This window comes from Euleptes europaea, chromosome 2 (genome assembly GCF_029931775.1).
Source record: "Euleptes europaea isolate rEulEur1 chromosome 2, rEulEur1.hap1, whole genome shotgun sequence".
In the NCBI taxonomy this organism is placed as follows: domain Eukaryota; kingdom Metazoa; phylum Chordata; class Lepidosauria; order Squamata; family Sphaerodactylidae; genus Euleptes; species Euleptes europaea.
This window is the reverse complement of record NC_079313.1, coordinates 83773884-83801659: the sequence shown is the minus strand read 5'-3', so window position 1 is coordinate 83801659 and position 27776 is coordinate 83773884. Positions and strand designations below refer to the sequence as shown.

General features: G+C 43.6%; 1 protein-coding gene across 1 annotated transcript; it reads left to right on the top strand.

Annotated features, from left to right (window-relative positions):
- PI16 (peptidase inhibitor 16) lies at positions 1-23451 on the top strand. The gene is made up of 6 exons (XM_056845391.1): positions 1-420; positions 13309-13527; positions 16420-16529; positions 20449-20537; positions 22224-22400; positions 22623-23451. Exons 1-6 carry the CDS (start codon positions 253-255, stop codon positions 23327-23329), a joined length of 1470 nt encoding a protein of 489 aa, XP_056701369.1. The 5' UTR covers positions 1-252; the 3' UTR covers positions 23330-23451.
- The last annotated feature ends 4325 nt before the right edge of the window (positions 23452-27776 follow it).

The following is a 27776-nucleotide window of genomic DNA, read 5'->3' as shown; positions in this document are numbered from 1 at the left end:
GTAGGTCTTGTGCACACAATTGATTTCAGAGAATGGGCATGGCTTGCCTGACCGTCCCTTAAGGACCATTATTCTTCTTCCATCAGTGATACTATGTGAGATGGGTGTGTTCCCTCTATGGCTCTGAAATGCATTCTAATAAAAAGATAAATTTCCTCCTTGCAATCTCGGGCTTTGGGTGTTCCTTATACTGGGAAGGGATTTAAAGCTGTCTGCCAGACCCGTGGGCTGTTAAAACAAGACAGTGCCACAATGCTGAGCTCAGGCCTGCGGATTCCCCTCCTCCTCCTCCTCCTCCTGTTGCTCACAGCGATGGAACTGAGCTGGTCCTTTACAGAGGAGGACAAGAAGCTGATCGTGGACCTGCACAATCAGTATCGCTCAAAGGTTTCTCCTCCAGCTGCAGACATGCTGAAAATGGTAAGCAAGTTGTGGGGGCCCCCTGGGCTTTCCTTTGGGATGAAAATTCAGAGGTTTTCCTTCGCAGAAAAAAAAGTGAAGAGAGAGCTCTCCCCTATTTATCTTGCAATAGCAGCTTTTCTTCTGCATTTTTAAAATGAACTTTTCAGACTTCCTTTTGCTTTGTGTCTGCATCTGACCATCGAGACAATGATGTGTGAAAGCTGTGCTTGTTTTTTTTTTCTTCGTTTTTCCCCCCCCACAATGACCTCTGTAGACCTGCCTACTGCTCCCTGGTATGCTTTACAGACAATTAATTGTTATACCTAATGTGATCTCTTTTTATCTCAGATGTACTATTAAACTGAAGCTCAGAGGTTCAGCTTAAGAGGCTCAGGCTCTGTAGCACTAGCTCCTTTAGTAGGTATCCTAAATGAAAGGATCTCACAGTTTACCTGTAGTAGTGAATTAGGCTGTTTATAAATGAAAGAAGGAAGTGTGGACACATCATCAGAGTTCTTTGTGACACAGTTCTGGGCTGCTATGTGAGCTTGGGTAAATTCCTTTTCTTCCGTTCCCTCCAGCCTTTGCCTTTGAACGCAGAGCACACAGCTGCTTAGGAACCAGATCTACTTGATTATCGTTGGGCTTGTACAGACATTTGATTGATTGATTGATTGAATGACTGACTGACTGATTGATTGATTAGTTGTGGCTGCATGCTTGTAACTCATTAACTGCAGGGGATTAAGAGCTGAACTCTCCCCTTCAGGCTGTGCCATGGTTGCTTGCTAAAGGGGATTTCCCCCTCTCCCCAATTAGTGTCACCACTGTTATTGCAACCCTGCTTGTAACACAGTTATATAGATATCACAGGGATCTACTGGATAGTGCCTGTGATGTCCCTGGTGCCAGTGTACCACTCTGGGTGGCACTCAGTGTATTCACTCCCAGACATGCCTACACAGATTTTTGTATGGTTTTTAAAAAGTTTGTTTTGGTTTAATTTTATTGATGTTCCATTCATTCCCAGCATTTTGTAGGAATGCTCATCGAGCCCTCTAAAAGGAAATAAAAGCGACAAACATGAGTAACAATCTGCAGCCATATCCCATACAGAACATTTTCCGTTTAATTGAACGTGCACCACTTCTCTGTAACAGTGGAATGCGTATCTCCCCTTTGGCTGCACTCCCCAAAATTGGGCAAAGAGGCGTTTACTGTTCAGCAAGGGGACCAACCCCTTTTGTGGCCCTTATGCTGAATTCATGCCACTGATGCAGAGATGGAGAGAAAAAGAGCACAGAACTTATGAACAAAACCATCCCCACTGTCCTATTTCTCCTCTAATCACAGTCACTAAAATCTGCAACAAAAGCTTCCAAATTAAGTCAGCTCTTTCCATTCTGTTTTTTTCACCAAACCATTCCTATTCATCCTGCCCAACACCTTGACATATTTAATTTGAATGGGGAATTGTTACCTTTTGCTGTTTGTGTTTAAGAGAAAAAAGAAAAAAGGAAGAAAAAAAAGAAGTGCAAAAACTCCCAGTGAGGTGTTATTGTGAATTCATATAATGGAGTGGCAATATACTTTTAGCCTTCCTTTTAATTGTATGTTTACACACCTAGTTCTAATTTTTAAGAGTATCTAAATTTGGCTAATCTATATCAGCTAGAATAATCTATGGTTGGGTGGCAGTTTGTAAACCATTTGAAATCTTTCTTGGCTGCTATCTTTTTGTTCATTTGTTTAAGACTGTGGTATAAGTCACGTGGAACATAAAAAAGATTCACAGCACCCACCCCCTGCCTCCCCCAACAATGGAAGCCAGAGTGCTGCAGCGGATTTTTAAGTGGAGGGGGGGCCTGGAGGAGAGCATCGTGGGGGGCAGGTTGCAGTGGAGGCCGCCAGATGGCTGCTGATTGGGCAGCAGCTGCCAATTTCAAATTCTGCAATTTCCCTTTGCTCACTGAGGCCTGATTTAAAACTGTTGCTGGTGGAGTAAAACAGCTTACTTGTATGGCTTCACATTTCATTGGAACTGGGCCGTCAGTGGCTACCCAAGCGATGTTAGTATGCCAGAGGTCCTGAGCCCAGGTGGCTGTTGTGGTGGCATGCTAACATTGTATCCGCAGTCACTTTGTACATGCAGCAGAAGCCCAGTTTAGATGAAATGCTGGATATGTGCAAAGTCACTAGAGTTGCCAACCTCCAGGGTTTTTTTGTTTTTGTTTCGCTTAACCTCCAGGTAGTAGCTGGCGATCTCCTGCTATTATGACTGATCACCAGCTGATAGAGATCAGTTCACCTGGAGAAACTGGCCACTTTGGCAATTGGACTCTATGGCATTGAAGTCCCTCCCCTCCCCAAACCCCACCCTCCTCAGGCTCCAACCCCAAAAACCTCCCGCCGATGGCGAAGAAGGACCTGGCAACCCAAAAACTAACACAGTTAAGTTGCCCCCCACCACTAGCATCATTATTAAATCAGGTCTGAATCCCACCTTTTTAAGCAAGAGAAGGGAGAGCAAAGAAAAAGAACTGGGCTGCACTAAAAGAGAGCTCTGGGAGAGAAGGGTCTTCTATGCACGGCTGCTTTACACGAAGTAACCCCTCTGATGACTTCAGGTCTTTGTTTGGATTATGCATGCCATTTCCGAACATCAGAGGTCACCTCGCTCTCCCCCTGCGTTTCCCTGTGTTTTGCCCGCGTTTTCAGAGACCTGTTTTATCTCGAATTTGAAAGCGTGGACAAAACGTGGGGAAACTCAGGAGGAGAGCGAGGTGACCTTTGATGATTGGAAACGGCATGCATAATCCAAACAAAGACCCAAAGTCGCCAGAGGGGTGACGGCGAGTGAAACAGCCATGCATAAAAGACCCATGAGTGAAGAAACTGGGACTGGGAAGGTGAGTGTTTAACGGATAATTTATATGACTTGGGGGATAAACTGAAGGGAATCTATAGGGGAAAATTAGTTTGGGGGAAATTAATTGAAAGGGAAATGTTTTGGGTCTTCAAAAAATTGGAGGCTCATGCCCACCACTGCTTTGAACTTACCTGGTGGCCTTGGGAAAGTTGCATCTCTCATCCTCCGTACAGGTTGAGAATCCCTTATCCGGACTGCTTCGGACCAGAAGTGGTCCATATTTCAGATCTTTCCGTACATTGGAATGTTTTGGAATTTTTCCATATACATAATGAGATATCTTGGGGATGGGATCCAAATTCATTTATGTTTTATATACACTTTATATACACATAGCCTGGATGTAGTTTTAAATAATATTTTAATTATTTTGTGTACATTGAACCATCAGAAAGCAAAGGTGTAACTATCTCACCAGAATACCTGTATCAGCTGTTAAACAACAGCAACAACGAACAACGAACAAACTAACAACGGCAGGCTTTCAGTCTCCACCTACGATGCAGTGTACGCTATATTTTATTTTTTTCAGGTGAGAGGAAACATTGAAAGCAGACAGCATGGATGCGAATGCACACTGGCTGAAAGGGTCTGGTTTTCAGAGCAGTCCGTATATGGGATGTCTGGATAAGGAAGACTCTAACTGTAGTTTGCTGCCTGTAAAATGAATGTTGAAGCAGCAAATGGTGAGGTCATAGGACTGGTTTGATAGTTGACTCTCAAAGCCTCTCTGTATCTTTTGCTTCATTTGCAGTCGTGGGCAAGTCACTTGTGTCCTGCTTTAGGACTCTGGTCGTTTCCAACAGTGGCTTGCCACATACCTCTGAGGGGCGTACTAACAGAGCATGAGGATAACAACATTCCCCTTTGTTTATAGTATGCAGAGGCCTATTGCTTCTGAACAAGGAAGATCAATTTAGCTGTCACCGTTCACATGAAGGAACTCCATGACCAGAGTTGGAGCAGATAGGAAGAACCTGGGTTAGGCAGACTCAGGCAAAGAAAAAATGGTAGAAAAGGCTTGCTAGGGTAGGTGGAACTTGTAGCACCTCCTTTTTGGGAAGGCTCTACCTGCCCCTAGTTACAGCGTAATTTGTGGGTAGACAAATTAATTTTTTAAGTGTTAAATTTAGATTTAGCACCAATGCTGAATCATCAGATGGCATGTGACAGCCAGCCCACATCAAACTAATCATCTCCTAGCTTAGTTCTCATTATTGGGAAACTACTTTGTATGATGGGTGGCAATAATCCATGATGACTAACTACAAAATAGATGATTCAGGATAGCGATTTTTTGCACTTGCATTACAAAGTGATAGGTGCAATCATCGTATAAATACCTTAAGGAATAAACTCATCCTTAATTCGTTGCTTTTTGTTTTGTTTGCTAATTGAACCACATTACCTCTTGGGGCTGATTCACACATGCATGGAAATCACTCCATGGTCTGCCATTTGGTGACTCACAAATGAATGTACAAACTGCTCTTAGTGAAAAATATTATTTTTGCATCCAATGAAGTGGATTCTGGTTCATGAAAGCTTATGCCACAATAAATTCCTTAGTTTTTAAGATGCCACAAAACAATGTTGTTTTGACTGCAGCTGCCTAACAATGGCTGCTCCCTCCCAAAATTGTATTTGAAGTGACGCCAGTCATTACATGATGATGCAGTCACTGAGCAATGAAATGCATGTGTGAGAATACACTTTAAGTCTCTTAGCCTCCAGATAACAATAGCTCCAGTTTAACCTTTGCTGAAAGAAATGAGCAGAGACCAATGATGTAAATTGCGATGAATGGCTATATGGGTACAAAGATGCAAACTGAATCTGAAAAACACACAGGGGGAAAGAGAAACACTCTGATAATGGGAGAGGAGAAGTAGGACAATAGCCCAAAAGGGGGATCAAGCAAGATTTCTGCCAGGACCAACTGTACAGAACTTGTTTCCTGTCTGTGCTTCTGCCTGAAACAAACAAACCGCCAAATGAGAAAGTCAAGCACAAACAGTAACAGATCCTGATATGCGATGCAGAAGCTGACCCGACTTTCAGTGATGTTCTGCAGTGACTCTTGTGGGAAATGACCAGTCTACAGGAAAGACTGTATGAACCCCTTCATATTTTTGGAACAAAATGAGATCATGGTAAGAGGAGGTATATTTTGTTTCACTGCTGGTCTAAAGTACAGGAAAGGCTTGCTGATATTGCAAGGCCACTGCCAGCTGGCAATTCCTGTGTGCATTGTGAGTGCCTCAGGAGGATCAGGTTCAATCCCACTTGTAATACACAATAGGGACTGCACCAGTTCCTGAGCTCATCACCCCTAATCTACATGTAGTGGCAGGATCAGAATGGAGGACATGGCAAGCATCCATTGTGCCCAGACAATGCGCTAAACCCTGATGCTGATCAGTACCTGTTCCTAGAGATGCCCTTGTCCACTTCCTGTCTGGTACTACTGGTTTCAAAGGAAGATGCCCTCTGGAAATGCTCCTCTCAGCCAAAACTGTGGAGGCTAATGTTGTCTTCTTCATCAGTTTCAACACTATTTTTTACGGCAAGATTTTTGGTCCCCAGGTCTGTTTCACATGTTGCCAATTCCCACTCTGAAGTCACACTTTTTACTTTTGTTTGGGTCAGCAAATTTGGTTACCATAGCAATGCTCATATACATTGAGCTATGCTGGCCAACCCATATTTTAATGGAACAAGAAACACAGCTGTTGGATGCCTGTATATGGAACCTGGCTCTGCAACACAGAAAGGGGAATAATAAACACAAGTTGGGCCTGCTGTGTCAGCCTCACTCAGAGCCTATATAGAAAGGTGTCACAGCCCCATAAAGGGGGAAATGACACGTCCTATGGCTTCAACTTACACTTTCTTCCATCCTTTCAAAGCTGTCTTCATCAAAAATTCTTCTGACTGGGTCTTTTAGCAAGAAAGGGTACTATGCCAACTCAGACTAAAGAAGAAGAAGAAGAGTTGGTTTTTATATACCGACTTTCTTTACCACTTAAGGAAGAATCAAACTGGCTTACAATCACCTTCCCCTCCCCACAACAGACACCCCATGAAGTAGGTGGGGCTGAGAGAGCTCGAAGACGTGTGACTAGCCCAAGGTCACCCAGCTGGTTTCATGTGGAGGAGTGGGAAATCAAACCCGGTTCTCCTGATTACAGCCCACTGCTCCAAACCACCGCTCTTAACCACTACACCACACTGGCTCTCAATCTAGTTTAATCATAATACTTTCTTCCCAGCAAACCCTAGGAATTGTAGTTCTGTAAAGGGTGCTAAAGAACTTTATCAAGGAAGGCTCTTACAAAATACAAATCCCAGCATACTTTGGAGAATGGTGGCAGTTAGGATGGAATCTGCTAATATTCGCCCTGTTGAAACTTACGTATAGCCACCATGCACTGAAGCTTCCCCAGTGGGACAAACAATGGCTTCCCAGTCCAAATTGGGTCCTCATGTGCTTGGGAACTGATTTCCAAGTAGTGTTGCTAGCCAGTGGCTGGTAACCAGCAGGAGCCTGTGGGGGCAGGGACAAGGGAGAGGTGCTGCCAGCAAATAATGTAAAATTGCTTTTTGGGGCAAACTGAGAAGTAATATCACTCTGCTCTAGGAATTGCTGAATACTCTATGGTGAGCCGTCAGCCATAGAGTTTCTGGTGACTCATTGAGTGGAGTGATGTCACTTCCAGATTTCCCCTAGAAGTGACATAACGCTGTTGTGGTGATGGCCATTTTTAATTTCCCCCCCTCCCACAAGCTACCACAGAGGCAGTGAGCAATGAGGGCTGGGGTGGGAGATCTCACATCTCCAGCTGGTAAGTGGCACCCCTGTTTCCAAGTATGGAACTTGCCAGGCATGTGTGAGCAAAATGCCTCATGGCTAGTGTTGCCATCCTTTAGGTACTAGCTGGAGATCTCCTGCTATTACAACTCATCATCAGCCAATAGGGATTAGTTCTCCTGTAGGAAATGGCCGCTTTGGCAATTGGACTCTGTGGCATTGAAACCCCTCCCCAAACCCCGCCCTCCTCAGGCTCTGCCCCAAAAACCTCCCATCAGTGGTGAAGAGGGACCTGGCAACTTTACTCACAGCATACCCATGGAGGACATGAGGATAATGTCAAACAAAAAAGAAAGAAGAAATTACATGTTTTCTTCTGTTGAACCATTGTATAAGTTTAACATCTACACATGCGCTACGTGAGATAATTTATGCTAGATTTAATATATGTGTGACATAGATGTAATGAGTATTTAAGTTTGAGCTTGTGATTTTTCATATTAGATACCTGTGATAATCTGGCTTGCTGTGCTGTCTTTGGTATAGTACACTGGTTCCCAACCAGGGGTCCGTGGACCCCCAGGGGTCCCTGAGAACTAAATTAAGGTCCGCGAAACAAAGTTATAAACCCATAATAAATTAATATTTTCAATTAAAAGTTCTCTGTTATAAAAATATATATTCAAATATTATTCTAAGTTTAATGTTTAACTAACAGTTATGATTAAAGTTTATTTTCAAATTCTCGGCATTTTTATTTTGAACCTTGGGGTCCCTGCACCGAACAAAAAAGTCCTAGTGGTCCCTGGTCAAAAAAAGGTTGGGAACCACTGGTATAGTAGGACATGAGGATAAAGTGATGTACAGTTAGGCCCTGCCACCAGCTTGGCAGTATAACCCTTATGCCAGGACATCATCACACAGTCCACTGTCTAATTTATTGACCCATCCAGTTTACTAAAAATGTGCATCTGTTTTGAACTTCTTCATGAGCATTCTACATCCTTTATCATCCATTGCACTTATACTAGAAAACTGCTTGAAAAGAGTTCCCAGCTCTAAATACGGTAGCAATAATTGCTTCGTACAGCTTTTGTCTTGACTGAAGTATGTATTTTGAAATCTTATAGTTAGAACACAACATTGATCAACACTGCTTTTCCCTATCTGAAATCCAGCTGACAATACTATATGATTCTGTTCAACACATCCCTTAAGGCTGTTAAGTATATTTCAGCTCTCTATTTTGGAAGCTATGTCTAGACAACAAACTAGCCTTAAATTACTATCTTACTACCTTTTTAATTAATAGGCAAGGTATTGTTTACTTGAGTCTCAGCCTTTGGGCTGAGTTATTTATGCAATCTTGGCCACAGAAACAACGTTAAACTAAGCTACTTCTGCACTAATTTAAGAAGTATCTGGAAGATCCAGGACAAAATTTAGAAATTGCAACAAAATATATTTCTGACTTTGTCTTTGGACCTACTTCATTCTTAAAGTTGTAATAGAAACTGGATACTTATGGAAAAGGAGAGTTTCTTGCTGAACCACACTGTTGAAAAACTATTGTAAATCCGCCATAAAGCAGCCTGCCAGAAAATGGAGTAAGATACAACACCATCAGAACAAATTTGCCTGAAATGGTTTAGCTAGCAACTTGTCCTTGCCTTCCAAGGCCTAATAATCTGATATAGCCTACCAGTTAAATTATGGATGTTTGTCTTAATACAGGGGCCAAGTGGGATATTATAAAACTGTATGTAGGGTTAAAATGTTTTAATAAAATGAGGAAATAAATTAGAATATGTGGATCTTTACACATCTTTAAAAACATTGGGACTTTTTCACATAAGAAAAAAAACCTTTGGTATAATCTTTAACAAAAGTATGTTTGTCATACACTGAAATGGACACATGATTTAAGATTCATTTTGAAGTGTTCTACACAGGGGACATGGATTGCTGTCAAATGATGGCATCACATCACTTTTTTTCTGACCAATGATAGGATGCCACCATCTCATACATCCTTTTCCTAAATTTAAACTGGATTCCCAGTATGGCTCTCTTTCTTAGCAAAAGAGGCTATGTATTAAACAGTTGATTTGTTCAAAACCCTTTTACGAACAGGAAAACGGTGAGATGAAAGCGCAACATCTTAAAGTCTTGCAGGAACAGGGATTCTAGTGAGCAATTCATATGATCCTGGGATAATTTCTCATTCTCCTAACGCTGAGAATAATTGCCTACTGCTAACAGAGGAGGCACCCCAAAAGTAGCTCTCACTCCAGTTCTCCTTAATCTCATCACAGTGGGCAACAAAGAGGAGGGTAACAAACATAGAAGTGAAGAACCCATGGAATAAAGGTTACAGGACAGAGCAAACAATAATTAATTTGGTCAGTAAGGGATTAGCTGAGTCAGTTTCAGGCATTTTCCCCTCCCCCATTCTTTCCCAAGCAATCTGGATTAAAACTGTTGGCTGTGGCCCAACAACCCTAATTCAGATACCCTCCACTTACATGGGGTTGCCAACTCTGGGTCGGGGAATTCCTGGAGCTTTGGGGCTGGAGTAGGGTTGCCAACGCATCTATCTCCTCCTCTCTCGGTGGGCCAGCAGCGTTGCTAATGGTGTGTGGAGTAGCCAGGAGCCACAGCGGGTAGGCTGCATCACTGATGGTGGTGGGCGGTGGGAATCCTTGGAGGGCCTGGCTTCATCGCTGACAGGTGGTGGTGGATGAGAGCCACAGCAGACCTGGCTGCTATGCTGATGGTTTAGGGGAGTTGACCAGAACCCACAGAGGGCCCTGCGGTGTCGCTGATAGGGTTGCCAACCTCCAGGTACTAGCTGGAGATCTCCTGCTATTACAACAGATCTCCAGCTGATAAAGATCAGTTCCCCTGGAGAATATGGCCACTTTGGCAATTGGACTCTATGGCATTGAAGTCCCTCCCCTCCCCAAACCCTGCCCTCCTCAGGCTCCGCCCCAAAAACCTCCCACAGGTTGCGAAGAGGGACCTGGCAAACCTACAGTGGCAAAGAGGGACCTGGCATCCCTAGTCGCTGATGGTGTGTGTGTGTGTGGGGGGGGGAAATCCATGGTGGGTTTGGCTGTGTCGCTGACAAGGGGTGATGGACAGGAGCCACAGCAGACCTGGCTGCTTTGCTGATGGAGAGTGGTGGGCAGAATCCATGGCGGGCCTGGCTGCGTCGCTGATGGTGGGGAGTGGACAGGAGTTGCAGCAGGCCCAGCTGCTTCACTGACCGTGGTGGGTGGCTAGGAATTGTGGCAGGTCTGGCTACTTCATTGATGGTGGGAGGAGGTAGTTGGGAGCTGTGGAAGGCCGGGTGCTTCACTTATGGGTTTAAAAAAAAGTTTAAAAAATGGGGGGTTATTACAACTGATCTCCAGCCGATAGAGATCAGCTCTTCACCTGGAGGACATGGCTGCTTTGGCAATTGGACTCTATGGCATTGGAAGTCCCTCTCCTCTCCAAACCCCGTCCTCAGACTCCGCCCCCAAAATCTCCAGGTATTTCCCAATCCAGAGCTGGCAACCCTAGAGGAGAAGGAAGGAAGCAAAGAGGGGAAGGGTTGCACCCTGCCTGCAAGTTTTTTATGGGTCCCCACTTGTCATTTCAGTATACTACCACTTCTTCTTGCTGCATATGTAAACGAAGCCTTGGTTTGAGAGTTTAATTAACTGTGATCGAAAGTCATCTATAGGAGTTTTAATGTTCAAATCTAAAAATTCCATGCTATACCCCCCATTTTACTCATAATTTCCTTGAAATCCACAGATTCATGCAATGCACTCTTAAGCTCTGAAGACCCTACCTTCAAACTTCTGAGCATGCCCAAAGGACCCTGTCTGTGCTGAATAAAATTCCAGATATTTATTTTGTTTAAAAATCAGAGGATTTTGATATAATTGGGCCTTTTGTCATTATAAAATGTAGATATTGTCTAGTACACAATGGAATAGTGTGAGGAGCTTAAATATCTGTCTAATCTCCACCAAGTAAAATATTAATGGACTATTAAAATACACAGTGGGTAGCCGTGTTAGTCTGTCTGCAGTAGTAGAAAAGAGCAAGAGTCCAGTAGCACGTTAAAGACTAACAAAAATATTTTCTGGCAGGGTATGAGCTTTCGTATCTGAAGAAGTGAGCTGAGGCTCACGAAAGCTCCTACCCTGCCAGAAAATATTTTTGTTAGTCTTTAACGTGCTACTGGACTCTTGCTCTTTTCTACTATTAAAATACAGTAATTTTACAGCGTAGGAAGTAGAAATTAAACATATGCTTCCCCCTCATATGAAGCTTATTAAAGCTTCACGTATACTGATGGCACTATATAAATTATTATTATTAATAACAATGTCCAATCACTGTGCAGGGGGAAAAACATTTTAAAGAATCTGTGAAGGAGTGGAGTTTCTGTCCCTCTTGCCATCACAACTGGCATCCTTATGCTGCATTTCCAGCTCACCCTTATCTGTATTCACAGGTGGACTTAGTGACGTGGTGTTGCCGGGGTAGCCTGGGAAACACATCCCAGCGATCCTGTCCCTGTGGCAAGTGTCATGTCTAGACCAGCTCTGAGTCTCATGCTTGGAAGTGGAGTGGAACCAGAACAGTTTCATCCACCTCCATCAAAGCAAATGTCTTTCTCCTCCTGTTTAAATAAATGACATCTCCACCTCATAAGCAGCCAGCCAAGTGACTAATTTCAAGAAAGCTTTGCCTGTGTGCCTTGGAGCCTGTTAGTCAAAGGCCTGTTTCTTCGCTTGGCTTTTTTTGGATGATGCTCAGAATCATGGATACCTCCTTAAAAAAAAAAAAACCCACCTGACTCTGTATCACAATGTTCCCAACACCTCTCCATATATTTATTTATTAACAACATTTCTATCCCTCCTTATCTTCCTGGACTCAAATTCTTCTCTTCATGCTTAGTAACTGCTGCTAAGTAGCCTGTGGAGCACAGCTGGAGAAGAAGGGACTGTCCATCACTGCACTGGAGGGATCTGTTGGCAAGCAGCTGTTGGTTTCTGTTAAGTAACAAGCTTTCCAGATGTTTGTATTGGCTTTAGCCTAGCACAGCTGTTAAACTGGGCATGCCTTTCTCTTCTCAGCAGGGAGGAGTTCTCCGTATTTACTATGCATACCTCCTAACATGGTTGGAAGGGGGTGTTATTCTCTGCTCTGCTGCAGGCTTAGAAGTCACTCTGCACATCGTGCCAAATGAAGTGGAAGATTGTGAGACTTCTGGACTGTAGCCTCAGATGCTAGTTTACTATACCCAGGACTATATACTTTTATATGTTCCCCCTTGTAAAAAGCTTCTTGGATGCAGTAGACTAGAACATGCAGAAGAAGGCTATGCGAAACATTTCTTGTTGAAATTCTGGTTTATTAGAAAGTTTTTTTAAAACCTAGCGGGCCCATTAAAAAATGAAAGACTCTACTTGCACTGCCGCTTGAAGCGGTCACTCCAGAATTATTCTACTTCATTCTGCATAATGTATAGATCAGCTGTCAGTTTCAAGCTTATCGGGTTTAATATTTTTTTTGTTTTATTTAAAAAGTGGTGCCTCAGTATTAGTGACTTTAAATGTGTATAAACGTTCATATATGGTGATATAATCCTGGGCAAGTATCTTCTGTTTTTAGCGCCTCCATGATTCAGTGGTTAAACGGGACAAAGCAATGCTTAGAATACTTCCAGCTTCCATTGACGCTGCGTTCTGATTTGCAGTCATATTTCTCTTTAGTTGGAATTTGCAAAGGAAGCTGAAGGAGTTCAGAGCTCAGAATCCCGTTTTTCAATCGGTAGATAATATTGGGATGGTTCCCTGTGGCTGCTGTTCACTCTTCCTTGGGATCTCTGAACAAGTTAGAATGTGAGGTAAAAGTGTAATTGGGATGGCTATAAAAAAAAGTGCAAATTATTGAAGCTTGGACTATTTGGATTCTTGACCTCCATTTCCTCTTGTTATGAGAACTGCTTGCTCACCTTGGGAAAAGCACCAGCCGGCCTGATTGCTATGCATGCCAGATACTCAGACTGATTTTCAGTAGGCACTGCTCACCCCTGGCTTTGGCAAATATGAAAAGCCTGTCTGCATGGTGATGACGTCTTGGTTTGTCCTGATTTCAGAGCTGGGATCCAGAGCTGGAAACGTTTGCCAAAGACTACGCAACGAAATGCATCTGGGAACACAACAAGGAGCGTGGCTGGCGAGGCGAGAACCTCTTTGCCATGACTGGTGACTTGTCTGTGAAGAGTGCAGTGGAAAACTGGTACAATGAGTACCAGCATTATAATATGACCACGTTAACATGCGCAGAGGGGGAGATGTGTGGCCATTATACCCAGGTATCTGACTATATCACATGCTTATTGGAGGTTAGGTCAATGACTGAGAAATGGCACTAACTGTACAAAATCAACAAACTCCACGGTGATAGGCCCCATTGTCTAGAACGATATAAATGGCATTCTACAACTGAGTGTTGGAAGTGGTATGGTCTCTTCTTTTGACCTCCTAAAGTTCTGGTTTTAGCCTTCAGTCATGACCAAGATTTCAGCAAACTATCATCCCCCCCCCCCAGCTTTGTCTCAAGAGAAGTACTTATGGGGGCTCCCAAACAACTAAGAAAACAACATTTTTTCTTGTCAGTGTTCTACTAGTAATGTCTCTATTTGGTGTGCCCTGACCTGGATGGCCCAGGCTATCCTGATCTTGTTAGATCTCAGAAGCTAAGCAGGGTCAGCCCTGGTTAGTATTTGGATGGGAGACCACCAAGGAATACCAGGGTTGCTGTGCAGAGGAAGGCACTGGCAAACCACCTCTGCTAGTCTCTTGCCATGAAAACCCCAAAAAGGGGTCGCCATAAGTCGGCTGCGACTTGACGGCACTTTACACACACACACATCTAGTCCCTGTGCAATGGATAGCCACCTTCTGAAGCTGTTCAGAGAACTTCACCTACCCAGTGTGGTAAAATGACCCCTGTGGGCAGGCACTGGTCTTAAACGGCTAGCAGTGGCGGATCTGCTATGACTAGGGTTGCCAACTGCCAGGTAGTAGCAGATGTCCTGCTAATATAACTGATCTCCAGCCGATAGAGATCAGATCACCTGGAGAAAAATGGCCGCTTTGGCAATTGAACTCTATGGCATTGAAGTCCCTCCCCTCCCCAAACCCCACCCTCCTCAGGCTCAGCCCCAAAAATCTCCCACGAAGAGGGACCTGTCAACCCTAACTATGACACTTAATGGAGTTTAAGCTTCAGGGCTCCTAATCCCAGAGGGGCCCTGAAGCAATGTTTTTTTAATGAGTGAATTTTCCAACAAAATCGATGGAGTTTTTTAAAGTGTTTGTTATTAAAATAAGGATATTTTATTGTAATTGGTTAAATTTCAAAAAAAATTCGGCGCCCAAACCCCCAGCTGTATGGGCTCACTGAGCTCGCCAGAATCTATTCATAGCCTATATTTTGGCAGCTGGATCCTTGAATCCTTTGTTAAAAGTTCTTAATAGTTCACAGCTTAATAGTTCTATAGCTCAGCCCTTAGGTTAGAGCCAAACGGAAACATAAAAAGACATCTGAATTCTCAGTTCAGGCTGCACTTTTCTCACGTGTGCATTTTAACACCAAAACTCAGAGTTTCACCTCTTTATCCTAACCAGCCGCCTCTGGTGACCTTCTACCTCTCTATTAGAGAATGAACCAATACATCTGCCATAGAACAACCCCATTGAAGAAGATAACAGCAGTTACTCAGACTACCTATCAAAGACGTTTGAGCATCTCTGAGCATTCACAGAGTGTAAACCCAAAATTCACAAAAGAAAGTAGAAAATTCTTGCACTGTTATTTGGGTGAAATGTCATTACATCACACTTACCTCTTTCCTGCTTCCACCATTGCTGCTGCTCTAGGAAGGGAAGCTTCTTTGTCTTTTAAAAAAGATAGCTGTGTGTGCACCCATGCAGACATACACAGTTCATATGTTAACAGGTGTTTACATTTTTGGTCTATTTTGAAATTGTCACAGTTAAGTAGGATTTCTACCATTAAGATTAATATCCTTTCCAAAATTGGGTTTTTATTTCTAAATCTACCCTTAGAGGTTATCAAGCTGTAAAGTTTGCTGCAATGGAAAATTGGAACTGGAATGATAAGATCATGATGGGGCAACAAAAAATGTAACTTTGAATCTAAAAGATCTTATTTGGTTCCACCAAAAATCCTGGGAAGGGAAAACTGGTAAGGTCCCCACAATGCTGTCTTCTCTGGCAATATGGTATAGACTCGAAACCTTATCATTACCAGGTCCTTCTCCACTGGCTTCAGTTCACCTGGAGAAAATGGCCGCTTTGGCAATTGGACTCTACGGCATTGAAGTCCCTCCCCTCTCCAAACCCTTCCCTCCTCAGGCTCCACCGCAAAAATCTCTAGGTATTTCGCAACCCAGAGCTGGCAACCCTATGTTCCATTATAGTACAATTCTAATCCCTTTATTAAAATGTCCTCTTGAACATTTCTGCTTTGGACATTCTGTGGAATGATAGAAGCATCGGGGGCCTTCCTGACCTCCTCAGGCCATTGCACAAGGTGGGAATTGACGGGATACCAATTGCATTGAATTGTAAAATAATCCTGTTGCGATATTTGGAAGCTAAATTTCAGGGTGTAGATTTGGAAATTGTTTTGAATATAACTACTAGAGCCTCGGTTTGCATGGCCTCATATTGGAAGGAGCTGAATCCACATCCTATGTTGGATTGGTTTAAGAGAATTTGGGATAGTAGGGGTAATGTCTAAACTGACATATTATATAAAAGAATGGAATTAATTAACTGATTAATTATTGAGTGGGTTATGGTGGAGGATCAGGCAAGTAATGGAGAGAGGCGGGATTACACACCATCACTAGCCAGGAAATGGAAAGATTGTTTATTGCACACCATCATCCACTACATCACAAATCATATCATCAAACCAGGTGAGAGAACTGTGCTATCATCAGCTCACTCTAGAAAGACTGAAATGTCATTGTGATGGAAATTTAACAAAGAAACATTATAAACGGACCATTGTAAAGAGGGAAAATGGAAATGCAACCGTTTAGGGGGGAAACCATGTAGATTCTTAAGAATAGCTGTTAATAAATGGTGTTGATACCAGAGTAAAAGTCTACTGTGGAGTTACCTGTTAGCTTGAGTACCAATGGTAACATTATCTTTTTCTGCTGCTGTAGGTGGTCTGGGCCAGCAGTGAGCGTGTTGGCTGTGGGACAGAGTTCTGTAAAACGCTGGAAAATCTGAATGACACTGACATGCACTTGGTGGTCTGCAACTATGAACCCCCGTGAGTTTCTTTGTGCCAAGGGGGAGGGCTGTGGTATTCCAGTCTCGAAGGACAATCCTTACCACATGGGGTCAGGGTGATTCCCTCCCCCCCCCACACACACACACACTATGTGGGCTGTGGCTGTGCTGGCTGTTACTCTAGTCCTGATCAACCAAAATGAATGAAATGGGAACATATTTCTACAAATGTACATGTGTTAAGGACATGCAAGGAAACCATCAGATTTGGATCAATAAGCCACCATTTACAACTCTATACAAATTCTGCTGAAAGAAAAGCATGGGAAACGTTCTGTTGGATGTATTGTTTTCTTGTACTGGCTGAAGATCCACAGCTGTTGTGCTGGCAGTTGAATCAGTCCGTTCAGCTGTGGCGTAAACTATTCCACAACAGAATGCACCTGTTTACAGTGAAACAATGTGGCCTGGAAGAACCCAGCACTGCTCCTGATGAAGCACAGAGAGCAACCCTGGGATTGCGCCATAGCCACATCTGTTTGCACTGGAGATGGAGCGGTTCAGTTGTATATTTATTTATTTACTGTATTTACAGTTTGCCTTTCTTGCTGAGAGTCAAGATGGATTGCATGGTGTAAAACTATGCAGTCCAATAGCTGGAGAGATCTAGTAAGTAATACAATAGGACTGGGATTACCAAAATTAGAAGCAGTACCAAAAAAGTATCAGGCATGATATGCCATGCAATACCAAAAATGGAATTACAAAGGTAGAGAACAATGCAAATAAGAAGAGGATAATGCATACAACAAATAGATAATACATACCACACACAGGGGCATAGTCTACAGTCCAGTTCCCTTTATAAAAGCACCTTCCTGAACTATTCTAACTATAGCCCTATTCCCTTTATAAAACACCCTGCTTGGCATGCAGAAGGTCCCAGGTTCAAACCCTGGCATCTCCAGTTAAAGGAACTAGGCAGGTAGGTGTTGTGAAAGACCCCTGCCTGAGGCCCTGGAGAGCCACTGCCGGTCTGAGTAGACAGTACTGACTTTGATGGACCAAGGGTCTGATTCAGTATAAGGCAGCTTCATGTGTTCATGTGCCCTCCAGAACGATTCTGTTTTACATAGTTTGCAGAATGACAGAAGTGTGGGAGCCTTCCTGACCTCCTCAGGCAGGCCATTCCACAAGGCGGGGATACAACAAAGAATCAACATTTACTGGTAGCTATCAATCTTACCCATTTGCAGGGTGGAACCTTAAGAAGGCTTTGCTCAGATGAGCAAAGCTGTTGTGGCAGACCTGTAACAGTGGAGCACAGCTGGGGGCGGGGGTGCAGTCCAGTAAATTCGTGTGCGTGTCCAGCATGCAATGAATCTGGATGGCAGTACAGTTTGTGATGTTTGGTGGCTTCTTGTGCCAGCAACCTGTGAGTTTTGCACTAATTGAAGTACAAGTGAATCTCCCTTGCTAATTGCCAGCTGATAATAAGAAGGAAAAAGATTCTAATCTTTTCTAACTAAACTCCAGGTGACAGATTTCAGTTCCCTTGGAGAAAATGGCCGCTTTGGCAATTGGACTCTATGGCATTGAAGTCCCTCCCCTCTCCAAACCCTGCCCTCCTCAGACTCCACCCCCAAATTCTCCAGGTATTTTCCAACCCAGAGCTGACAACCCTATATGAATGTGAGAGCATGATCCTGAGTGAGTCCCCTGATCCTGACCTACAGGTAAAAGGGAACGTTACACCAAGGATCTGACCCTTATCCCATGTGTCATAACTCTCTCCCATTCACAATGCCGTCTTCAGCAGCCACTATTCAAGTGTTTATTGTGTCTGTATACTTCTGATATGCTTTAACAAGCTGGTTGGCAAAAATGGTTGCATATGACTGTAGAGAATAGGAATTTATGGTTTTCATAGATCCTCTTCAGAAGTCAGCCATAATTGAACTATGATTATTCTTGGTATCTTTTTTGGATTAGTTAATGTCGAATTTGTCGGAGGCCCTGCTGTGGGTCCCTCCAGTCTCTGAAATATGGAGGGTAGTTGACCAGGTCCCTCTTTGCCACTGGTGGGAGGTTTTGGGGGCAGAGCCTGAGGAGGGCGGGGTTTGGGGAGGGGGCGACTTCAGTGCCATAGAGTCCAATTGCCAAAGCTGCCATTTTCTCCAGGTGATCTGATATCTGCTCTGCAAGTTCTGGTTTTGTGTGGTTTTAGTGTGTTTGGGTTCTTGATTAACTTTTTGTTAGTTGCCTTGAAGACGTTAATAGGTAAGCAGGCTGCACATATTTTAATGTTTTAAAATCTAGTTATAAAGCCGCTCCTCCAATGCCACAGTCTCTCCAGGACCGAAATCCCGGAAGAGAAATGCGGTGCCAGTGTGTGGGGGGTGTTCCCGGGGGCAGAGCTGATGGGAGTCAGCTTCCAAAGCCTTTCCAGCCCGGGAACCTCCAGCGATCACATTGCTGCACCAGGTTTTCTATGGGGTGGGGTGGGGGAAAGCCCCATTTTCTTTTCTTAACTGTAAAAATCGCTTTTTAAAGCCTTGCAGCAGCCAGGGAACCTCTTTAGAGGTGCCGCGGCTATGCTGTCCCCGGCCGCTGCAAGGCTCAGGAATGAGCTGTAAAACTGTTGAGAAAATGCATCTGTGTGCACTTTTCCATTCTGAGGAGGGAAGGGTGTGCTAGCAGCAGATTTTCTCCTCACAATTGGCACCCACTGAGGAAAAATCATTCTGAATCATCACCACAACAAAGTCAGAAGAACTGCATGTTAGAAAAAAAGGAACTGTCAAGGGATCAATAATGACACTTTTTAAAAAAAGTTCATCTATAAGCCAGACATGCTTCAAGCCACAATTTTAGCCCATGGTTTAAAAAGAACCTGAGCTGACAACCCATGTATGAGTGCAGCTAGTGAACTCTCAAATTCTTCTGCATCCCTACTCTGCAGCATTTAATTTAATTTTTATAATTTCCTTCACTCTATGCCTCATTTTTCACTCTTCAAAGTAGTCAACTACAAATAGTCAACTGTAAAAAAAATTAAAACCACAGAAATGAAACAACAAGAATGCATGTTCTAACACCTTTTACTAGGTAGAAGATGGCCACCAGCGCTTTCACACATGCTGAATAATGCACTTTCAATCCACTTTCAATGCACTTTAACAATCGTTTGCAAGTGGATTTTGCCCTCTCACACAGTAAAATCCACTCACAAAGTGCATTGAAAGCGGATAGAAAGTGCATTGTTCGGCATGTGTGAAAGCGCCCCTACAGTATTGCCACCCTGAAAGGCCGGTGGGGAGAGGCTTTTACAGTCCTTCCCAAGGCCTGCAGGTCAGGCTCGTGGACTCCCTCTCTAAATGGTATTCCATACCACCATGGCTATAATAGCCAATGGGATGGCTTTCATAGAGTGTTAAAACAAAGACCAGGTACGCTTGGGTGGACAGGAAACATGGCAGTGGTCAAATGGAATCTAACACTGTATTACTTGCGTGCTGGCTAACACCAGCTGTCAACATTAACTTAAAATACAAAATATTGAAATCAAGTATCAGCACAAGTAAAATACTGACATTCGGTATATAATACTTGCAGAGGTGAGGGTGCCATGCTGAGATTGGGGAGAGCCAGGTCCAACCCCTTTTGAGCCATGAAGCTCACTAGGAAACCCTGATCTCATTATCTTTCAGGGCTCTTTTGAGAAGAAAGTGGAAGAGAGGGAAACCAGGTTCATCACCCTGTTCCTGGGAGGAATGATGGTATAAAGTGTGATAGATAAAACACTTCTAAGGATCCACAGAAGTAGTTAAAGCAAAGTCTTACAGCATTCGTATGTGAGGCTATTAATGCAAGAAACAAATACCTTTATAAGTATTAATCTGCATCATGTCAAAGCTGTCCTCTGAGGAAATGTTCCATGTGGTTCTTTTAATCTTTAGGGGGAATGTAATTGGTCATAAGCCTTACGAGGAGGGATCACCATGCTCAAAATGCCCTGATGGCTATTCCTGTGAGGGCTCTCTCTGTGGTAAGTGAATGGAACTAGAGAAGTCAGTCCTTCTGATGTGAATACCGGTGAGGCAGACAGTTGTGAGCTGTTTGCACCCCAGAATAACACCCTTCCTGGCAAATAACTGCCAAATGTATTTCTAGTTGATTCTGGAGGCTGACAGATGCAGACTATCTTGTCACCAAAGAGTTCAGTTTTCTTCCCTGGCATCCTTCACCAAAGATTGTCCTTGTTAAAGTTGTCCTCCCTGGGAAGAGGAGTAAATTCATTCTTTCATTTTGATGTATGGCTTTGCCAAAGGTGGGGAAATATGCCTGAGGAACCGCACAGGAGGATTCTGTGTATTTTTGCTGGTCATTCCTTCATGGATGCCTTTCAAGCTCCCCTTTCCCCTCCTGCACTGCTAGAGGGCATTCCACTGTCTTAAAAAAAATCTGCATTAAAAAAACGATGGCAGCAAAATGGTGCTGATGTGGATGGGAGGTTTCAAAATCATCACCACACGGCATGCAAACCTGCTTGGGTTGTGATCTTTCAGGAAATAACGTATTAAACATTGGTGCAAAGCAGGCAAAACTTTGAAATGAAGATGATGTCATGTGGATGCTCCAAAAATACTTGCTCCAGTTTGAGAATCAAGGTGGAGCAACACATCTGTGTGAAAGCAACCAAGAAGTTGCCACATTCATTAGTTTCCGGTCCAAGGGAGAGGGTGGTGTGTTTCAGTCATATGGGATCCTACGATATTTGCTGAAGTTTGGGGCCTGTGCCAGTCTCCAGCCTCTCCACCATGACCAATGGGAGTGTAAAAACAAGTTTACCACACTGATTTTCTCTTGGCTGTGTAGATAAGTTTGGGAAGGGGGGAAGAGACTCTAATGTTTTCAACAGTGTTTGTTGTATGAGGGATATGGATAGCTGTTGTGTGGACGTGCTCTCATCTTTAGGGTAATTCTGACATAGATGTTAATCACTCAGAGATTCAACTTTTGGGAACAACTTGCATGTGTGAAAGAGTCACTACAGGCAGAGTGTTTCGATCACTTCATATCACCACAAACCCACTATATTTGAGTTAAGATAGTTTCCACATTCAGCTGAGACTCATCAAGTGGTACACTGAGCAATGAAATATCAAGAAATATCATATGTATATGCAGCTGTGTATTAACTTACAGATGCCATATTCTGACGGTCATGTCTGTACAGCTATGGCAGCTGAATAGGGTGGAATGGTATGATGGTCTTCACCTTTTCCAAGAATTCGAGCTATAGCTAAATTCATATTTGGAATGGTAAGAGAAAAGGACCATTTTTTCTACCCATGAGGTGATCCCTAAGAAATGAGTTACAAAAATGATGATATACGCTCAGTTTCCAGTGATTTGTTTTGATGTCAGCTCTGATTACAAGTAGCTCTCAGTTCAAGATGATTGCAAGAAACTAAAATGATATCCCAATACATTAAAAACACACCTGACAATTTGTCCCATTTATTTAAGAGCACCGTAAATGTACTTCCTGAGAGCTGTTTTACTCTGTCCCATAGTAGGAGCAACCTTGCCATCCACACAAAAATGTTTGAGAAAGAAAAAGATCGGATTGATTTCTGTAGTCATGGTCTTCTGGAGCTAGGGGGTGGCTTTGTAGTTGGCCATAGAGATTTTGCTTCTAGTCTTTGTTAATCTTTCTGTTTTCTGCCAGTGTCTAGTGTTGACTTGGAAGGAACCACTGCATCCCCTGGGCCTACGGGACTGGAACCAACTGCCATCCTGACCACAAGCCCTAAATCAATTTCCATCACAACAGGTCCAACATCCTCCACAGCAGAAAGTCCCAAACCCATCACAGAGGCAGAACCTGAATCCCCCACAACCAAAAGTCCTACCTCTGCCCTAGAGCCAACTTCAGACCTGGACCTTAAAACATCTCCAGAGTTGCAGACAAAAGCGACCAATGCCTCTTTCCCAACAGGGTTTACTCCTCACATGGATCCCACTCCTGCCTCGCCAGGTCCAACATCCACCGCAGCAGAAAGTCCTAAACCCACCACAGAAGCAGAACCTGAATCCCCCACAACCAAAAGTCCTACCTCTGCCCTAGAGCCAACTTCAGACCTGGACCTTAAAACATCTCCAGAGTTGCAGACAAAAGCAACCGATGCCTCTTTGGCAACAGGATTTACTCCTCACATAAGCTTGGCTCCCACTCCTGCCTCCCCAGAAACAGGAACTACACAAATCTTCTACTCAGAACTTCCTTCATCTGATGGTTTAATCACTTCTGACACCAACATGAAAAATGTTGAGCAGCCTCCAACTACCACTGAACCAGTGCCCTCCACTCCTAAGGCACTACCCACCCCTAAACTGCCTCCCACTCCTAAGAAGCCTCCCCCATCTAAAGTGCCCTTCCCCCATAAGCCACCCTCCCACCCCAAGCCTGCCTACCCTAAGCCTGTCTACCCTAAACCACACTCTCCCCCTAAACTGACCCCCATTTCTAAATCACCTGCAAAACATCGTTTGTCAGCTTATTCCAAAGCAATAAAGAGGCTCAATCATGATGTTCAATCCTCTTCAGGAAAGGCAGCTCACCTCTCTGTCTGTCTGCCCTGCCTTGGATGTAAACAAATTAGCCAACCTGAAGAAATAAAGACTGCACTTAACGAGCTGACCTTCAGAAACCCCTACACTTCTTGCTTTTCCCCACTTCCTCGATGGCGGAGGCATAGCAAATGCCGCTGGTGTGGACGCACCTGGAGCCATGCACTTACGAGAGCCAGTCCCTATTGGCTCAAGAGTTTATAGCACTATGTCACCAAATGTATTTATATGCAGAGTTCTTCATCTCTGCATGTGTATGCATGTGTATGTGTGTCAATGTGCACACATGTATTTTTCTTTCTGCACTTTTGTGCACATGACAGTCTGAAGGCCAAGCCCTGCGGGACTCCCAGTACCAGACCACTCTGTAAATTGTTGTACAAAGCTCTCTCAAACAGTCAGTTGTGCAACAATGCTGAAGGGTTTTGTTGGGAAATCGAGCATATTTCCATAGTACCCGTGCTGTCTTCAGTTTGAGAATGTGGAGCACATCTGATTTCTTTTATGACTTCCATCTCCCGGTAAAAATATTGTACAAGAGTCCAGGTATTTCAGACTCTGACGGGTTTCCATGCCCCAAGAGACTCATCTGTAACAAGTCAAGGGCTCCACAATTATACATTCTTTTCTCTCTTAGCAGCACTGATGAATGCTGTACGTATTTTCAAGATTGTGCCTACAGATCATCCCTGTGACATCCTTTTCACCTCATGAGCTGGGGATGGGTGTGTTATAGATTCATATCTCCCCACTACTTTCTCCATTGTAAACCCATTCTTTATTAAGAAATTCCAGATTATGTAAAAACCTAGAGCTTGAAAAAAGTACAATTATATAATTGTATTCAAACCTATTCAATTTATTTAGCTCATTCCAAATCATGACTTTGCATTTTTGTGAAACTGAATTTCAGCATTTCTGCGGGGAAGCAGCATGGCAGAACAGCCTTACTGAGCTTCAGGCACTGTTTTGTCTTGCCCTCCAAGGTGTCTGGGCATCAGTGGCTATCCAAGGTCTCCACCAGGCTCATGCCACCCACCTGGCTTTTCCAACCCTCAGAGGAGATTTTTCCCTCCCTCTTTCAGTTCAACCACTGCTATCACCTGGCCTGTATAGGTACTACCTGCTGAGAGGACCAGGGCTCCCAGCTTCCCTTCCCTGTGTTCCCATTCTAAGGCCTTGCCCAGTGCCTGTGTCTCCCTCTACATGGCATCTAGTTACCACAAGGACATCTTACTGCTCTTACATACCTCTGGGAGAGTAGCAGCTTGCAAATTGACTGATCCTCCCCTTCTCCTAGCAATTGTTTTAAAATAGTGTGTCTGAAATGGTGGAGGTCTATGTGGCACAGAAAACAGCTTTCAGCATTAAAAATTATAAAACATTTATTAAAAATAAAATGCCCACATGCACACTGTCAGCACAGCAACCGATTGACTAAAGGATCCAAAATAAAAGTGTAAACACACAATTCCATTGTCCACCCTGTAATGCCCTAGGTGATGTTAATCTAAGGCAAGCGCCTTAACTTAAAAGTTACAGTGGTTCTAAAGGGTTCCCATTACCTTGGAGCCTCACCTCAGACCTGCAGTCCTCCACAGAAGGAGCCCAGATGTAAGAGTTCTGTGTACCTGGATGGAATCAGCACCAATGAGACCCTCCTTGTGGCAAGGAGTTTTGACATCTCTGTCTGCCCACCCCCTGGGCAAGAAAAGGCAGGTCAAATAAGCTTTTCCTGAAGTCTCCAAGAAAAGACTTTTCTAGGTTTTTCAGCCCCCCCAAACTCTGTTCCCTTCTATGCGTCTGGGTGGAATTACAGAAGGTGTCAACTGACCACTTCTTTGTATCTGGCTAGGCCTGCCATTTGCATTTTTAAAGACTGGATGGGTGTGGCTGGAGAGCAATTGACTTGACTTCCCCCCTCCTGCTTGTTCTCCGCAAAGACAACAAAACTTTTTAAAACTAAAAACTTTTTAAAACTAAAAAGCTCATTCTAAACCTCTAAGAAAAATGCATTTCTCTACACTCAGAATACAAACAGTGATGGGTTTATGAAGTCATTGGTCATGCCCACTGAGGATGTAGGCCCACATATTCCATGAGTGGATGCAGGTAGAATAAATTAATGATTACGGCGATTGATGCGAAGAGACATAGTGCATAAGAGCTATATTGATTAATGTGATATGTGTGAGGATCAGGTATTTGTGTGGGAATGTGAAGCATACTTCTGCATAGGGTGCTTCTGTATATGTATGTGTATGTCTTCAGCTCTATCAATTATAGTGGATGTTCCTTCAGAACTCTACATTGCAACAGCATTTTGAGCCAGCAACATTATTAAGGACAGGCTGGCTGATTTCCCTTTGTATGCCATACATTAGGCCCTTTTCAAGACTCAGAGGAACCAAGGGCTGAATGTTCATTTGAGTATTTGAATGTGCATTTGAGGCCCCCTTCTTTCTCAGTTGTCAAAATAACAGGTATGCATTGAATCTTTTCAAAACCCATCTATGCTAACCATCAGCGTTTAATCCAGTTTTTCAGTAAACAGGATCCTCCCACTGTTTTAGTGGGATTAAGACCTCAAGTTAGTTGGATTCTGAAAACAAATGCTGGCGCACCTGCCTCTCAGGATCTTGAGCAGAATCAGCAAGTACTTCTTGCAGATATTGGCTGGGATGTTGGCTCCATCACTTCACCCTCCAGCCAGTCAATCTGCCAAACTGTTGGTCTGCTTGGACATGTAATAGAGAGGAAGAAGAAAAGTGTTCATGGGCTATATTATGATGTTGCAGGCCAAACAGAACAATAAGAGCATATCATTCCATTAAAAGTTAATGGCTCGGTCAATGGAGCAAACCCAGACTGAAATTACCCTTTATTCAGCCATTACATTTTATCTAACTAGTGTCACTGCATTGGAAGGGGGAGAGGGAGATCTGATTATTTCATACGTTGAAACACAGTACTAATTATTGATGTCAGTATTGATGAATTCTGGGGTAATTGCCCTCCTGACCAAAGGGCTTGAATACAAGCATCTCAAGCTTTGGCCCTTTTTTGTGCCACTGCCCTTGCTCTGCACGAGGATATGTTTGCATAGACCTGCTTGTGAAGTGGGTGTAGATCAGACTAGGTTTCCACTAACTCCCCTGTGGACAACGGGCACTTGAGCTGTCTCTCTAGCTTTGTGCAGATCTCTTGCATGGCACATCCCTACTTTATGCTGTTGCAGCATGCTGCAGGGGGTCTTGCATGGAATCAAGGCAAAGCCTCTGATGCCCGATTTCTCTTCTTTTTTTCAAAACACAAGCAGGTGCCTCAGATACTGAAGATCTACTGATGGACCCAACCAGGAAAGAATCTGAGCAGCCCACAAGTTCACACAGTACCAGTTTCTTGCCCTTCTTCTCTCTCTCCTTACTGGTTTCACCCATTCTGTTCAGCCTTCTCTGAAGGCTGCTTCAGTCATCTTTACTCCTGTGTTTCATGCTCCCATGAGACTGATTATTTGTTTCTTCATCCTGCTGTGACTGGGACACCCGAAAGAGAAACGAGGGTGAGAAGTCTCTCATGGGTCTCCATCTTTCTTATTCCATTAGAAAGTTGCATGGGAAATCCATTCTGATAAAGCAACCTACCCAGCCATGACTTCCAATTCCACGAGTTGCAGGGTAATACATTTTCCCCTCGATGTGCAAACGAAGGAGGTGAAATACAGTTCTACAAGCCTGATTCACTCCATCGTTGTTATTAGGTGCTATTATCAATTAGAAAAGGACTTTTGCATGCCAGCTATCTGATCACCTTACTGTTTGGTGACTAATTAACTTATGTGCCAGCGGACTGTGAGAATAGGCTCACTGCTTTTCTAACTTCAACCTGAAACTGTTTGACTACAACAGAATCCTACAAATGTTTGCTGGAATCGTCCATCAATTTCAGTGAAACTTATTTTCAAGCAACTATCTTTATGGAAGGAACCATCTACCATAGTCTTAAATGCGTGCGACTTGTAGCTTATGACATGGTAGTGCCAGTTGTATTCTATCCTTGGCAAGCCTTGTTGCCCTCTGTCTTCCATTTGCACCTCAGGCTCAGTGTGGTGTAGTGGTCCGAGTGCTGGACTTGGGTCTGGGAGACCCAGGTTTGAATCCTCACTCTGCTGTGGAAGCTTGCTGGGTGACCCCCAGGCTTGCCACATACTCTCAGCCTCACCTACCTCACAGGGTTGTTGTGAGGATAAAGAGGGTGAGAGGAGAACGATGTAAGCTGCTTTGGGTCCCTATTGGGGAGAAAGATGGGCACAAATATATTTTTAAAGGAGATTTTAAGAAGATTAGGATTCTTAAATAGTTAAAATGACATGTAGGTTAGTGGTCCTCAAACCATGCAATCGCTTTGCATAATGGCATTGTGCCACACTGATGGTGCCCATGGCTTATGTATCAATGGCAGTCCAGGGCTACATTCGGGAATGACCACAGCCACACAGGTCATGATATAACGATGATGCATATGCTTCTTTGCCAGTATAGTGGCTCCTAGCATTTATTTGTTAAAGCCTCAATATTATTACTTTGTGATGACAGTTTTCATCTCTCCCATAACTCGTCAGGCAGCGATCTCTACTCTCTCCATCCTCAGA